At 40.8% G+C, this 16,840-nt stretch overlaps 1 protein-coding gene across 4 annotated transcripts in view; it reads right to left on the minus strand.

The window, feature by feature from the left end:
- Positions 1–4,864: 4,864 nt before the first annotated feature.
- Positions 4,865–16,840, minus strand: part of PTP4A2 (protein tyrosine phosphatase 4A2) — a 37,517-nt gene continuing 25,541 nt past the window's right edge. For all 4 annotated transcript variants that reach the window (XM_078145474.1, XM_078145475.1, XM_020983540.2 and 1 more), the window contains exons 4-6: positions 10,212–10,342; positions 8,441–8,515; positions 4,865–7,390 (exon numbers count right to left, since the gene is read on the minus strand). In XM_078145474.1, the coding sequence (XP_078001600.1) occupies positions 7,282–7,390; positions 8,441–8,515; positions 10,212–10,342 (315 nt within the window). In that variant the 3' untranslated portion in view covers positions 4,865–7,281. The remainder of the gene's footprint in view (positions 7,391–8,440; positions 8,516–10,211; positions 10,343–16,840) is intronic.

The following is a 16,840-nucleotide window of genomic DNA, read 5'->3' on the forward strand; positions in this document are numbered from 1 at the left end:
AAGATTTTTGAGCAGAGGAATGACAGGATCAAATCTATGGATGAGGATGGTACGTCTTACAGTGTATGAAGGGCTGAAGAGGCAGAGATGGGCATGAAGGCCTGTATAGGATAAAAAGGGACTCTGGTTCCTGTCTTAGTTTCCCAAGCACTTAGTCCCCACCTTGCCCAGAGTGGGTGCTTAATCAGTATTTGCCTTGCCCAAAATGGGTGCTTAATCACTATTTGCTGAATTCTAATGGTCGTGGGGAGCCTGCCTCCTACTGCTGCCAGCTCTGCAGACTGCCAGGCCTGGCAGAAAGCCCAGATGACACTACGATATCTGCAGGATGGTCTCATTTTCACACCAATAAAGACAGCAAGCCTTCCCCTAGGGCCCAACCAAGAAGGTATGGAGGGCTATGTAGCAGCAGTGAGTAAGCAAGTCCTGGTCTCTGCAGCAGACACACAACAGACACACACCTTTGACTCCTCTTGAACCCCTTATGGGGTAAACCCAAAGGAGGGGGTCAACATGGTCAGAGGAGCTGTTTTGAACAGACTACTTTTGTTGCCAGTCACACAGGACTTTCCTGATTCCTAAAAAGCTCCTGCGTCTGCTGGGTGGTGGGTCAGCCAAGGAAGGCCTACCTAGGAAGTACCAAGCTAGTACTTGGTCAGGCATCAGGCACCCTCCTGAACAGTGTCAACCAAAGACAGCCAATTGCTCCTCCTAATCTAAGGAAGAAACGTGGGAGTTCAGGAGGGCTTTGGTGTTAGCAGAATCGCACCCCCTCCCACATTTGGCTCATCGATGACCACAATGTGAGGGTGGGCAGAAACTCCAAGGCCAGGACTTCCCACACACATCAGGATCTAACCTGCACAGTCGATCAATCAAAAATAAAAACCCTACCTCCTAATCTTTACAAAGGGCTCAATCTTACAAAATCTTGTCAGGAAGGTGCTATTGTCATCCCAGAGGTTAGGGGCCTGGCCCGAGGTCAGGTCCCATCCAACCCTAACTCACTCCAACATTCTTTTCACTAAACTGCACCGGCCTTTCAACAGTGCAGCAGATACTGTGGAGAATGCAGAACAGGTATACCTCCTCACCTTCTCGCCAAGGACCAGTTACATCCAGAGATCACCCTTCACTGTGGGCACTAGAAAAGGCCTCTAGAGATGAAACGGACCTCACAGGACATCTTACCCCACCACCTCCTTTTACAGAGCAGGAAACAGAGGCCCAGAAAGAAGAAGCGACTAAGATGACTTAGAAAGCCAGGGACAGAAATGGGACTCATGTAAAATGGACAGGGAATCAAAAGATATGGATTCCAATCTTGGCTCTGTGGGATCTTGGGACAAGCCTCCTGGACTATGTGAGGCTCAGGGGCCTCTCCTCTGTAAAAAGAATGATTTCTGAGGTCTTTTCCAACTCAATCAATGAGTTTCTTACAAGTTTTCTTTATGACTAAGCACTAATTGACCTTGTTTACCAAATGAGTCACTCTGAACATTAGTCTAAGCAATTTCACTCAGCTAATACATATTCTAGACTAGAAAGAATATGTGCTATAAGAATGCAAGTGGATTTTAGACGTGGGTGAACAGCAGGAGATCCACTTATTCATGAAAGTGGACAATATTCCGTCCACTCCTCCCTCTGGCCTTTCTTTGCTCACTGTTTCCTGGGCCTGGGAGATCTTCCCTTCCCCTCTTTACCTGTTGAATTCTTCCCTATACTGTGTGGCCCAAGTCAATTGCCTTATTTCCCTAATGGCTGGCTACCAAAAAAAACCACTCCTTTCTAATATATTTACAATAATATTATTGTGTATTACAATTTTATCTTTTAATTATAAAACTATAATAATTACAAAATCATCTCTAATTTATCAGAGAATTTATCTTTATTCTCTGCATACTGAAAGCTCCATGAGGGGAAAGGCTTTGCCATAACTAAATTCTTTTATCTCCCCAAAGGCTAGCAGAATTGTTTTGCACCTAGTAGATAATCAATAAATGTTTGTTCTCTGTTGAATTATGATGTTACACGATGAAAATCTGCCATCCCAGAAACACTAAAGCTACTTCAATCAGGTTCCTCAAAGGACAACTGTCCAGATGGGAACAGTAAAACAGTATACTTAGACATGTGGGATAGCCAGCTCAGGAAAGGAGGAGAAAGAAAATAGTGAGGAAGGTAAAATTTAAGAAACCATAAAGACTGGGCATTTGATTAAGAGCGACCCATGAAACACATGGACCTGTGTAGACCATTTCCCTTCGTGGCAAACACTTACATCCCGGATCTTCCAAGCTCTTCCCGATGTCTGTCATCCTTGAGAAGCTGTCAAGCAGTCTCTTTCTTCTCTCTATTCTTTGCCACGTGATGGGGGTCTTCAGATTGCAAGAAAACTTGTAGTAATGAATAAAAGTACTGTAAATTAGCCCAAATTTAATTTAAATATCTAATTTCTGTATCCATTAAATTTTACCTGCTATCAATCTCCTGGTTCCATGTGCTAATGGCAAACCCAAATGAAAGTCAAATACAGCCATTTGCATAAAGCATTAGGTGATTAATGGGTATTTTTCATGCAGCTGTGATCAACTCTTCAGTTCTAGAGCTGAATAATTTTTAATTGAAATCATTTATGTATGCTAATCCACATTAAATCGCATAATACCCTCCAGTTTCCCATGCAATACAGCTTCAGATGCTTTTCACATTACTGGGATCACATTTCATATTTCCTGATTTTGAAAGGCATTACTATTTTGCACTTTTGAAAATTAGACTGATTCTAAGTGATCCCATGAACCTTAAAATACAGAACCTTTTGTTATAAAAGGAGATTAGAGTTAAACCTACCCTTACTAATAAATCCCCATTTGTGTGCGTTATCTCGGCATGGTGAATATGGGCTAATTACAAGCCATCTGAACTTGTGGCTCTCTGAGACACAAGTCCTGGGGTTTAACTAGAAAAGCATTTTCTGAAAAGCCATTTATCTACGCTGAGTAAAGCTGAAGCATCAGCGGCCTGGCTCCAGTTATGATTGGGAAGACATGTCCAGACTGGTTATCTTATGCCTCCGCAGGAATTTAGGCCATGCATTAATGCACTGCAGATAAAATCCACTTGAAAATTTCTTCCAACAGCAGGACTAGAGTGACACTGCCTGTGTGCAAAACTAGCCAGGAGCAATGTAAAGTCAACTCTAAAAAACAAACCGTTAAAAAACCAGTGGCGCAGTTTGTGCCCTTTGCAGCAGGCTTCATCGTGGCTGGTTGGTATGACTGAAATCAACTATTTTCTTCAAAAGGGCAGTATTAGCAAAAACTTGTACTGAAAACAGGCAGGCAAATTAGCACATCTGTACTCCCACGGCCAGAGGCACCTGCAAGAATCCTAGAGCCTTTTTTGCCATCCCCTCAAAAATGATGGCCCAGGCAGATCTACCTGGTAGTCTGCTGCTACCCTCAAGCTCTAGGTTGGCAAGATGGCGAGGAGAGGCACCTTGCTATTGGCACATGGGGCTCAATGGGTATGGCCACAGTAAGATTTAAATATAGGAATCTATGTTGGTCAGATCATGTCTAAAATGCTGTGTCCAGCTCCATTCTGGACACCATATTGTAGGAGGGATACTCATAAGCCAGAGGAGAGGGACACAACAGTGATGGGAGTTGAAAGCCATTACCTGAGGAATTAAAAAACTTGAGATAGTTTGCTGGAAGATAATATAAGCCCTGTCTTCAGATATCTCCAAGAGCTCTCTCATGGAAAAGTGAATAGATATTCTGCCTCACACTGAGGGAGGGCAAGTACTAATGGATCTAAGTCAGAGACACTGATTTTAGCTCAGTGCAACGAAAATTTTATTGAGAAATGGTGTTGCCTGAAATCAACCTGGGATTCTGCCTGCTTTGGGAGAGTTCTTGCCCAGCAGACTGCCAAAGGCATTTGAATGGGTATTGAGGAATGAAAGAGAAGCAGTAAAGGGTTCCTAAAGCCCTTGAAGTATTGCCCAGGTGAGTGTCCTTTATGAAAAATATCCTTGGGCTCAGACAAGCCTCCCTGCCCATATGCCCTGGCTTTGGCCTCCTGGACCTAGTGTCTACACCTTTCCCCCAATCTCCACCTGCCCTACTGCGGAGGCAGGGCAGAAATAAAGTCCTTTTCCCAAGGTTTCAGTATGCTTAACAAAAACCTCAAGTGAAAAAAAAAATTGGGGGGAGGGCACTGGACTAGATGACCTCTAAGGTCCCTTCCAACTCTGATAATTCTGTGATCTTATCTATCTACCAACACTCCAGCTGACTGTAACTCAGAAGTTCTAACAGAGAAGGAAATAATTTAATTCATCTGAGCAGCTATGAAAGGACCAAAAAATAACTGATATGGCATAAACAACCAATCTAGGACTGGATTTGATGGAGCTAACTATTTACTCCACTAACCCACGGGGCTGCTCCCTGCCCACCCTCCCCAACAACCCCAACCCCTAGGCATGGAAAGTTGATTCCTATGGGGCCTCACTGCCCTTTGGGAGCTCAAGAACAGTTAGTAATGCTTGTGAAAAGTCTATGAAATAATTCTCTAAAACAGTAAGGCAAGATGTTGGACAAGTTCCTGTTGCATTGCGCCCAAGAGCTGAACCAGAAAAAGTGACAGATGCATCCCAACTCCAGTTAAACTTGCCCAGGTTTCACATATGGGCTGCACGACACCTTAGTGCTGCTTACCAGGCTCTCAACTCACCTCTACTCACTTGAAGTCTGGGGCCCAGAACAAACCTTTAAAATAACAATCTTCCCAGAATAATCAATCACGGCAAACCCAAGAGGAGAACAAATGCAAAAGCAGGCAAAGAGCATGTAAAATATGTTTTATTGTTCATTAAAAGGGTTCAGAGTTTGTTTGGAATCAGGCTGCACACCTCTCAATCAGTCCGACATCTCTCTTACCATGTCAAACTGGCTTCAGCTAGCAATACTTCATTAAATTCAAAAGAAAAACATTTCAGTTTTACAAAAAAAAATCCAGTTCTGAGAATAGTTAACATTAGTTTGCAGTTCAAAACAAAAAGAGGGCTAATATTGACAATAGCCTTGAACACCCTTCTTATTGGACAAAACCAGGAATGTTCTCCTAACTAGGTAGGCACTGATGTTGCGGGACACTATGCTGCCCTACCTCTTAACAACAATGAAAATAAAATTTTCAAAGGCAAGAGGCTTATTATGGTATTGATGAAATAACCTTTGAGCAAACAGACAGTCTTGTCTGAGCTTTGAGGGGTGCTGTTTTGATCTTAGGCCTATGTTAAAAGGAATCTATTGGCATGTTCTGAAATAAATTTTGGATAGTACCATCATTTTTTTAAACTTTAAAACCCTAGGAACAATTTAAAATGCATTATTTCGTGTTTTCAGGAGGAAGGAGGAAGGGGGAAAGAGAATAATCTGCAGTTTTGCATTTAGCTAACAACCAAAACAGAACTCTGGGAACAAGAAAAGAGGCAGTTCACATAGCCGGCATCTGAGGTATCACTGTGAGTCAAGGTACCGGCCAGTCCATTCCCACTGACCCAGCCGCTCTAAACAAATGAAAAGTTTTTGGCTCTGCACAGCAAGACACAGCAGGACAAGGTGACCGTAAGCCTATATCTCAAGCCTCAGAAGTGGAACAATGTTACATATGCAACTTGAGGTGAAAAAGTACGAGGGCTCTAGTCAGGGCTCTCCCACTGTACTATCAAATCAGCCTGGCTAGAGCTGTTGCCTGGGAAGGAGCAGGAAGTCCAGATGAGCACATGGAACCCAGCAAGGACTCTCCACAAATAATGCTACACTGATCCACAAGCACCCCACTCCAGATTCCTTAGGCTCTGATTCATTCAAGGCCTCTTCTCTACCCTGCCATGGCCTGTGGACGAAACACTCAACAGGCATTGCTGGTTTTGAACCAGTGATTTTAATCTCAAAAAGAATCGAGTAAGAAAAGAACAAGGCAATCAGTGGTTAAACTGAAACTGTACACAAGGGCCAGTTTGGGAATACCCACACCAGGCATTTAGTTATTCTCAAGTCCACAATTGTGGACCGTCTACTCTGACTATCCATGAAAACTCACCCACAATACACAAACTAGTCTTGAAACAGGCATTTCAAACCACTGGTGGGCTCTGACACTGTCCGACATCAAGTCTGAAAAATGGCTACAGCTGGCATGTCTGTAATGGGTAGGAAAAAAGCATGCTAACTCCCTGCCTGGAAGGGCCTCTGGAGGAAGAGGACCAGTCTGACTCGGAAGAGGGAGGCCTTTCCTCCCACCTAGCAAAAAAGTTCATCTTCCCACAATCCACTTAGCTTTTGCTCCATATTCTTACTTAGGCAATAGAAGGAAACAGTTCATCTTTTAGCTAAGTTCTTTGGACAAGTATGAATGCACACATAACAGAAGATATACTCCTCTTAATACTACCCCCACCTCAATTACAAAACAAAAACAAAATCAACACAAAACAAAAAACCCAACCTTCAAACCCTGCCCTCCCCCCCAAAAAAAGGGTTCCTTGGCTGCTCTGCCTAATGGTAGGTTGAATTTTAAAGAAAAGAAAGACTAAAAAGAACATCTCCTTGTTATTCAAGACTAAGAACCAATCCCCTGGGCCACAGAACACCAATGCCACTGTTATTTCTCAAAGTGCCCAGTTGGGCTTAAGGCTGTCAGACTGTACACACCCACAGCACCCAGGGCTCCTCCTCGCCTCTGTCCATACACACACATGCACTTGAGCACACAGACACACACACACACGGGGGACGAGGGAAAGATAACCAGAGAGGAAATGCCACAGAGAGGTGGATGGGCCAGGCCTAACTGTCAGGTGTGTTCCCCAAACAGATGGTTTTTGCACAGGCCAATGTTCTGCTGGTTTTCCTTAGAGACCCCATTTTGAAAAAAGTTAAAAAATACAGGAGGTTGAGAAATGATTCACTCCTGGCAGAAATTCAAACTGCAACACTGAGAGAAAATCATCCTTCACTGAATTCATCCTTTTTTCCCTTCTCTCTCTTTAAACTTTTTATTACTCACATCACAGAGGGTTTTCTTTTTGTTTTGTTTTGTTTTTAAAACATTAGGACAGAGGTTAAGGAGCACTGACTCCCATCACTACTTTGATGACATAGATTCCAGATTCACATTTCCAGGTACCAAGAGTTCCCACACACACACACAAAAAAAAAACAAAAAAAAAAACCACAATCAAATTCGGCTTTTTCTCTACTGAACACAGCAATGCCCATTGGTATCTCTGAAGCGTAATCGCATCTTAGGTCGGTACTTCTCAAGGTAAAGCAGCTGTTTAGAATTGAATGCTCCCCTTCTTTTTCTGAAAATAGAAGAACCACAACTTAATATGAGCTAAATTCTTCCTCACTAATTAAGCTAAATATGTTGCTGTTGCTGTTTGCAGCCCAAGGCCATTTTAAAACTCAACTACTAAAACCTACCCCCTTTCTCACAGGGCATCACCTCAAAACAGAAAAGGTCTACAATGAAACATTATGGTCCCCCCAGGAGAAGGAATGGGAAAATTCCCTTCAATTCTCTGTGGGCGTGCCACACAAATGGCTACACTAAGATCTGAAGAGCATATCTTAAGACATTTAAGAGAATAACTTTTGCCCAAGAGAGTAATGTGTTACTTCATTAGCTTATACACTGGTGTGCTGGGTGTTTTTTTCCAATAGCAATATCCACTGAAGGATGGGGAAGGAAGGGCTATGCTTCAAGACAGGAAGAGGGAGTGTCTTCTGAGAAGACACCATTTGACAGACACTAAGTAACATTTCAGATTCTCGGTTTAGTTACATAGGGACTGTTTTGCTCTTCAGAAGGCGTGGGCCAGGTGGTAGCTGCCAACATTTCTGACCAGCATGCTAAACTGTGAAACAAGACAAAGTCCTCTCTAACATAATCTATAGGTTGTTACCACCCTGACTTTGGACATGAATAACTGAATATACAGTATCACAAAGAGATTAAACAATTCTTCATACACAGTTTCTTACTTATTCATAACAGTATTGAGAGTTACGGTCAGTTTCTAGGTTATCCCAAGCCCTGCCTGAGCATGAATGACCCTCACTACTTATCTATGCTGCTTCTCTTCATTTAAATCACGTGAGGATCTGCATTTGCCACACCAAGTGGAAAGTCTCCAAGCCCTTAGGACGGTGTTGCCTCTGAGAACTGGACTGTGTCTTTGTCAGCCACAGGATTTTTAGGCCAAAGACAGCAAGTGAATATGTACTATAAATGAAATCTTTCTCTCTTCCACCTCTCATTAGCCCATATCAAGGTGCTCAGAAGGCAAGGCCATGAGCCTCCTGTAGTACCTTGTACCACAGGCTTGCTGAACACACAATTCCGTACTTACTGTCGTATAAACTGAACTGCATCTTCATACTTCATTCCACATTCAATCAAAGCAAGTGCAACCAGCACAGGTGCCCTACAAGAAGAAACCCATCTGTAAATAACCACAAACCTTTCGGATTAAAGGATTTTTAGACACAGGATTGTCATACTTACTAAAGAAGAAACACTTTTTACCTTAGTACACAAGGTACTACAACAGTATCTCTCCATCATTACAACTTCTTCTTAGCAAAGCACTAAATTTAAGGCTATGTCAAAAGTTCTTTGTGTTTGAAATGTCATGATTTATATCTGAAAGCCTTCTAGGTCCGCCATCCAAAATGTAAAATTCTGGCCCTGACCATTATCACAGCAAAAGAACCAAAAACATCCCTAATCTTGTAAGAGTGCTTTCTAAATTCTCATTTCCAGGATGGCGTTAATACTTCCCCTCATTGGATGTCCCCAAATTGCTATAATCCTTTTTTGTTAGCTTAGGGAGAGAATACTGGAGGATTGGTAATTGGAAAGAACTCCCAAGGTTACTCCTTTAAATCCAACACAGGCTACCAACTGTCATCCTAGATTATGAGCACAGAGCAGACACCAAAATGCCCAGAACTGGTCTGGAAAGCTCCCCTTAGCTTCAGGAGACACAACAGGAACTGCTTTCTAAGCTGCGGAAAGACAAGAACAAGCAAGTCTAGGGTCTGAAAAGAACTGAGCCTGAGTAACCTTTATCTTGAGGCAAAAATAGTTTCAACTCATGTTCTGAGTCCAAGTTCTTATCATAAACAGGCAGTTTAATCTGCTGACCCAAAAGGTGCCATGCATTTTGGGATACTGCAAAAGGAAAAAAGCTTTTAAATCGTAACGGTCACTAATCTTCATAAATCTCTTCGGGGAGATTAAAATAAAACTATTCATTCTCTTATAGTTTCTTCATTTAAAGCCAAAAATAATCATCTTTAAGGGTGTGAAACAAACTTCTAACTCAAAAACAGTAATAATTGCAGAATATAATAAGTTGAATATTTAATTGCTTGGAAAAGTCAAGAGAAAGGGAATGCTGGGAATCTCCAATGTCTTCCCCACCCCCCCCGGCTAGGCAATGGGGTTAAGTGACTTGCCCAGGGTCACACAGCTAGTAAGTGTCAAGTGTCTCAGGCTGAATTTGAACTCAGGTCCTCCTGACTCCAGGGCCAGTGCTCTATCCACTGTGCCACCTAGCTGCCCCTCTATAATGTCTTTTAATTCAGAGATATAAGGTAAATCATAATAAACTGATATCACCAACAAAGCATCTAATATACCAAATACCAAGATCAACTATAGTAGGCAAAAAACCAACGAGAAGTTCAATCCAAATAGATACAAAATCATCACCAGGCTTTACTCTCATTTTCCTTTCTTCAGGGCAATTTAATATTATTTAGTGCCACTGTTTATGTTCAGTTGTTTCGGTCATTTCCAACTCTTTGTGACCCCATTTGGGGTTTTCTTGGCAGAGATAATGGAGTGGTTTGCCATTTCCTTCTAAAGCTCATTTCACAGATGAGGAAACTGAGGCAGAGAACATTAAGTGACTTGCCCAGGGTCACACAGCTATTAAGTGCTTAGGCCAGATTTCAACTCCAGTAATCCTGACTCTGGGCCTGGTGCTCTATGCACTGTGTCACCCAGCTGCCCATTACTCAGCAGAATGAATGCCAATTCCTGACAAACTGAAACCTTCAGCTGACTTACCTCAGCATGCTAATGCATTCACTGAAAAAAGGCCAAGCACTTACCTTCCCAGTCCTGCAACACAGTGCACAGCAATGCAGCAACCCGGCTCTTCTCGAAATTTGCTTTTTAATAGGTTTAGCCAATCATCTACTATCTGATTAGGAGGTGGAGCTCCATCATCAAATGGCCAGTCCTTTGAAGTAATAAAAGACCAGTACGTTAAATTGAGTTTCTCCCCAAAAGAATATCATAATATAATATACACATACTATAAACAAGAAAGCCTGGCTAATACATTAAAAATGATTCTTTTCATGCATATTCCTGATCCCTGCTGGAAAATGGTCCTATCTAAATTACAACAGGTATCCAAACAAATTAACCTCAATGTGTCATAGTAATCAATCCCTATGCATCTAATTTTATCTGGTACAAGTTACTTCACCAGAGTTATAATATAGACTTTACAAAAAAATCAAAGCCTGGCATTTTACCAAACATACTAAGAGTTCAATAGTAATTCAGACATTCACATCACAATTAAATCCAAGAAAAAGTAAAAAAAGAGAAAATATGCCAATGGCTTTAAAATGGCACACACACAGAGTTCTACTGAGCAAACAGAACTGCATGACTGCAAACATCTCAGAAGTATCACCTTCAGACTGCTCTAAGTTATGAAAACAGGCCTCTTTTGTACTACTCTGAAATCTCCAATGGCTCAATACCTCTAACCGAAACATACTATCATCATGATCTGCCCTCACAGAAGAGGAAAAGTGTCAAATATTTGAAAAACCCTGCCTGAACTGTGCTTCATAGGCAGAGGACAGCCACATGGTAGGATCCTGTGCAAAGAGAGGACAATTCTGGAATGGTCCATTTCCTTTTGGATCTTGACTCTGTTTTGCCCTGGTTTCAATTAAGAGTCTCTGGCAAATACACAGGATGGGTCAGGGTCTGAGTCTCCTTCCTATCTGGTAGGAAGGAGCCCTGAAAAAACAAAGCCTGGCAGCTTAATAAGAAAAAGGAGGATTACCATTCCAGGAAGCCTCTCCTTGTCTATAAGAACAACAGTCAGCACTTATAAAGTTCTGTAAGGTTTACGGACCACTTTATATTTGATCCCCAAAACATTATTCTAAGGTTTAAAGATACAAGTATGAGCCATCTCATTTTACAGATGAGGAAACTAAATAAAGTGAACAGATGTAAAGGAATTTGTCCCAAGTCACTTACCTACTTGAGTGACATGCAAATACAGGCCCTTAACTCCAAATACAGTGCTCTTTCTACTATACTAAAGTGTCTTCCTACTGAAGAGGCAGCATGGAGTCAGTGTCATAGAAAGTACTAGACTAATGAGCCAAGAGATCAGGATTCAAATCCTACCTCTGACATCAGCTCTCCACCACTCAAAATGGAATAACAATATATGTAATTTCCTATTTCTGTCTAGGGTTCCATCATCCTCCTGATCACTCAGGTTCACAACCCTGATGTCATCACCAATCCCTTACTCTTATTCACCCCACATATCTAATCAACAGTAGATATCTAATTAAACAAATCAAACTTTTTGTTTCTACTTTCCCGACACTTCTCCCATCTGCTCCCAGGTTTCTAGTCATACTGGCCCTCATAACTTGCCTGGGTTACTAGAAGGGCTGCCTATTCCCTCTAGGATCAAATACCTTTGTTTGGCATTGAAAGCTCTTCACAACCTTCTCTTCCAGGCTTAGACACTTTATTCTCCTCTCTGCACACTATACACTACATCTGGTACAGCCAAAATGGCCTTCTTCCTGCTCTGCACACACAGCACAACCTCTCCTGTCTCTGGGCCCCAGCTAGGGGTCTTCCAGGCCTACAGCTGGCACCCTTTCTCACCATCATCCCATAGAATCCCTTGCTCCCTTCACAGATGGCCTCAGAAGCTGTCTTCTGCATTAGACTTCCCCAGGTTCCACCACCTAAGAGTGATCACCCTCTTCCCCTTTAATCTTGGCAAACTTGTGCATGCTGTCTCTCAGTTGGGATGTAAGCTCACTGATACAAAAAATCACCTCCCCCTGCTTCTTTTATAGAACTGGGGAACCATGGATATGATATAACATCAGACTTTTTCAACTGACTGGTTAATTAGGTGAACTTTTTCCTTCCCTTCTGTGTTCTTAATGATAAGAGATAGCTCTCTGGGAGGAAGGAGGGATGGGAACTGTGGGGGACCACACAGTGCAGAATGTAGGCAATTAGGCAAAAACAAAAGGTATCAATAATTTTTTTTAAAAGAACTTAAGCTCCCTAGGCACAAGGATTGCTTGGCTTTGTCCCTATATCTCCAACACCTAGTTCGTTGATTGGCACATAGTAGATATTTAATAAATGCTGACTGAAAAAAAATAATAAAATAAAAATAAAAATGCTGACTGAAACGCTTCACAGGACTGTTGTAAGGATCAAGTGAGATAAAGGATATAAAGTGCTTGGTAAAATTTGAAGTACTTAGGGATTCATGTGGGTGGCATAACTGACACATAGTTTTTGGACTTTAAGTTAGGAAGTCCCTAATTCAAAACCTGCCTCAGGCATTGCCTAGGTATGCCTAAGGCAAGTCACTTTCACCTCTCTCAGCCTCAGAGATCTCACCCTACAATGGGGGTAATTATCTCATCTGCCTCCAGTGTTACTGTGATGATCCAATGAGATAACATGAGTAAAATACTCAATAAAGCTTATATAAATGCTATTATTACTATTTTTGTCCTGGTCATTTCAGTGTTTCAGTCTTATTCAACTCTGACCTCATCCAAAGTCTTCTTGGCAAAGATACTAGAGTGGTTTGCCATTTCCTTCTCCAGCTCATTTGACTGATAAGGAAACTGAGGCAAACAGGGTAAAGTGACTTGCCCAGGGTCACACAGCTAGTAAGTCTCTGAGGTTGGGTTTGAACTCAGGAAGGTGAGTCTTCCTGACTCCACGCCCAGCACTCTGTGCACTGCACCACCTAGCTGCTCTACCATCATCATCATCATCATCATCATCATCATTATCATTACTACTAAGTTCTTATACCACTCCAACAGTCTCCTAATTGGTCTCCCATCTAATTCCCACACAGTTGCCAAATTAATATTCCAAAAGCATAGGTCAGACTTAGGTCTCTCTTCAGCTCAAAAAGCTCCAATGCCTACTGGCAACTCTTCTGCTTGGCATTTTAAGTCCTTTGCGAATTGGTTCCATTCTACCTTTCTGGGCTTATTATAAATTACTCTTCATTATAAACTCTCTATTCCAGCCAAATGGTCCATTGCTAGCCCTCACCTCTAACAACCACACTCAGGCTGTCTTCCACATAGAGAATGCCCTTTCTTCACATCTACCATTTTTATAGACCAGCTCAAGTACTATCTCCTACCAGAGGCCTTTCTTGATTGCCAACCTTCACCCCTGAAATTACTGTGTGTTTATAGACCAAAAGCTCTTTGAGGGCTAGGAGACAGCCGAGCACCAGAACCAGCACCAGCACTCCACCTAGAATTTCCTTAGGCACTCAATGAGCATATGTTGGATGACTGACTAGTTGACACTCAATGATTATTACTCTTCCAGGTGGATAATGGACACTGAGAAGCCGGACCCTGAGAGACAGAAAAAATGTGATATTCCTAAGGACTCCTCAAGGACACAACACAAAAAGGTAGAAGCAAACCAAAAGGTGACAGGCCATCGAGATCTAAACTGTACTCAGTCCCATCAACACCAAGACCCTTGGTTTAGCCTAGTAGCCAAGTTGGCACATTATAACTCAAGCTGTCAGCTGCTCCCCACAATTAAGGCTCTGTTAGGATTAGCTGTATAAAGTCTACTCTTCTAGAATTTTAATTGTATGCAGCCACGCCCTCTTGGTTCACTTTCTGCACTAGTCCCCAAAATATAAACAGCAACATGAAACACGATGCACTTACACTTTTCTCTTCTGATGCAGTTTCCATCAAAACATCAAAGCATTTTCTCCCCACTAAAGTCACAATTTAATAGCCTCTGAACCTTAAGTCATCATATCTGAAATTATCCTCATCCTATCCTACTGTATCATAAATCTGAAGAATTCTTCATTGGGTTAATCTTACCTAATTTTATATAACTACTTTGAAGGACATTCCTTGCAGGTACACAACACATTGCTAATCCATAAAACCATGCGTTCCCTTCTGATTCACCTTGAAACAACTAGGTTTGAAAAGGACAGAAATTCTAAATTTAGCTCCATATGTCCTTGGTTTTTCAACTTAAGTTAGGCATTTAATTTTACCTATCACAGATGGGTTTTTTCCCCTAAAGAAACTGGCCAGCATCAACCTGAGAGTAAACTGATGCCCACAGCTCAACTTTGACTGTATGATGATGTTTACCAAAATTACTGATTAAAAGAGCTACAATCAATTCTTTTTTTTCCCCTTTTTTAGTAAGGCAATTGGGGCTAAATGACTTGCCCAGGGTCACACAGCCAGTAAGTATCATGTGTCTGAAGCTGGATTTGAACTTAGGTCGTCCTGACTCCCAGGCCGGAGCTCTATCTACCACACCACCTTATCTCCATCTTCTCAGTTTTAGAGTCAAAATAGTCATGCAATACTTTGGAACTTGACATTCAATTCAGGAGGGGTCGGTCACAAACAGGGCCTACCAGCTAAGAATAGTTTTTACACTTTTTAAATAAAATTTTATTGTATTTAAAAATGTAGAAGCCATTCTTTGCTCACAAAAACAGGCTTGCTATGCCCTCAAGGCAAAAGTTTGCCAACTCCTGGAATACACATATTCTGGTCAGAAGGGTGGCACAGATGTTATGTGTAAATTTCTATGTATCTAGACATTTTGGGGAAAAATAATTACATATTAGTTCCTATTTTTGATACATAATTTCATATTGAATACCTGATGGAGAAAATTCTGCTACCATCATCAACCTTTTCCACAGAAATCCAGAAACCATCAGAGAAAACAGTTTGAGGAATGCTTAACTAAATATCACAATCATTTTGACTTAATTTTCTTTTTCTTTTCTTTCATTTTACAATTTTATTTTATTTTTAGTTCCAAATTTTCTCCTTTTCCTTCCCCACCCATTGAGCAGGCAAGAAAACCAAAGCTAATTTAATAAAAATTAATTCCATTAGCTTTGTCAAAAGAGAAAGATGAAAAAGAAAAGATACTTCAGTCTTTATCCTGAGTGCATCACTTCTCTGTCTAGAAGTGAGTCGGTTATTTCATCATGAATCTTTTGAAACTGTGGTTGGTCACAGGGTCCAATGACCAACTTTGAAGACTTAGCTCTTCTCAGCAATACATTGATCTAAAACAATTCCAAAAAGACTCATGATAGAAAATGCTATCCACTTTCAGAGAAAGAACTATGGAGTCTGAAAACAGATTGAAGCATACTATTTTCACTTTATTTTTCTTTGTGGTTTTTCCTTTTTGTTCTGATCCTTTTTTCATAACATGACTAATGCGGAAATATGTTCAATATGATTGTACATGTATAGCCTATCTCAGATTGCTTGCTGTCTTGAGGAGAGGAGGGAGGGAGAAAAAAATCTGGAACTCAAAATCTTATAAAAGTGAATGTTGAAAACTACCTTTACATGTAATTGAAAAAATAAAATACTATTAAATGTGGGGGAAAAGAAATTGTGGGTGGTCACTATGCTAATCAGTTACTAGGTCTTTCAGAGTTGATTTACTATGTAAATTTTTCTCCTGCTTCTATTCACGTCAGTTCACATAAACCATTCCAAGTTTTTCTGAAAGCATCTTTTTCATAATTTCTTACAACATGACAGTAACCTATCACATTCACATACCACAACTGGTTCTGCCATTCTCCCCAGTTGCATCTCACCAGTTTCCAATTCTTTGCCACCACAAAAAGAGCTGCTATAAATATTTTTGTACATGTGAGTCTTTTTTCTCTTTCTTTGATCTCTCCGGGGGTTGGATCTATTAGCCATAAGTCTTGGTCAAAGGGTATGCAGTTTAATAGCATTTACGATAAAAATTCAAACTCCTTTCTAGAATATGTGAACTAGTTCACAGATCTACCAGTAGTGAATTAAAGAACCTGTTTTTCCACAGACTCCAACATTTGTCATTTTCTTTTTCTGTCATCTTGGCCAATGTGATGGATGTAAAAATTGTTTTAATTTGAATTCCTCTAGTTATAAGTGAATTACAGCTTTTTTTATGTGGCTACTGATAGCTTGGATTTCTTATTCTGAAAACTACCTATTCGTACATATCCTTTGACCACTTATTAATTACAGAATGGCTCTTATTCTTATAAATTTAATTCAGTTCTCTACATAGCTTAGAAATGAGATATTTATTAAAGAAACTTGATACAAATTCTTTTCCCCCCTCAACTACCTGCTTCTCTTCTAATTTTAGCTGCATTGGTTTTGTTTGTGCAAAAACTTTTTAATTTTATGTAATCAAAAACTCTGACTTAATTTTCACCACAGTGAAATTATTTTACTCATCATTATTTTAGGAAATAAATCTTGTTTTTATTTACTTCATACTATATATACATACACACACACACACACATACATATATATATTCACATATCTTCAATTTGACAATCACTGATTATGTATCTATTACATGCCAATTACTCCGTTAC

Source organism: Phascolarctos cinereus, unplaced genomic scaffold, assembly GCF_003287225.1.
Source record: "Phascolarctos cinereus isolate Bilbo 61053 unplaced genomic scaffold, phaCin_HiC Scaffold_726;HRSCAF=1367, whole genome shotgun sequence".
NCBI lineage: Eukaryota > Metazoa > Chordata > Mammalia > Diprotodontia > Phascolarctidae > Phascolarctos > Phascolarctos cinereus.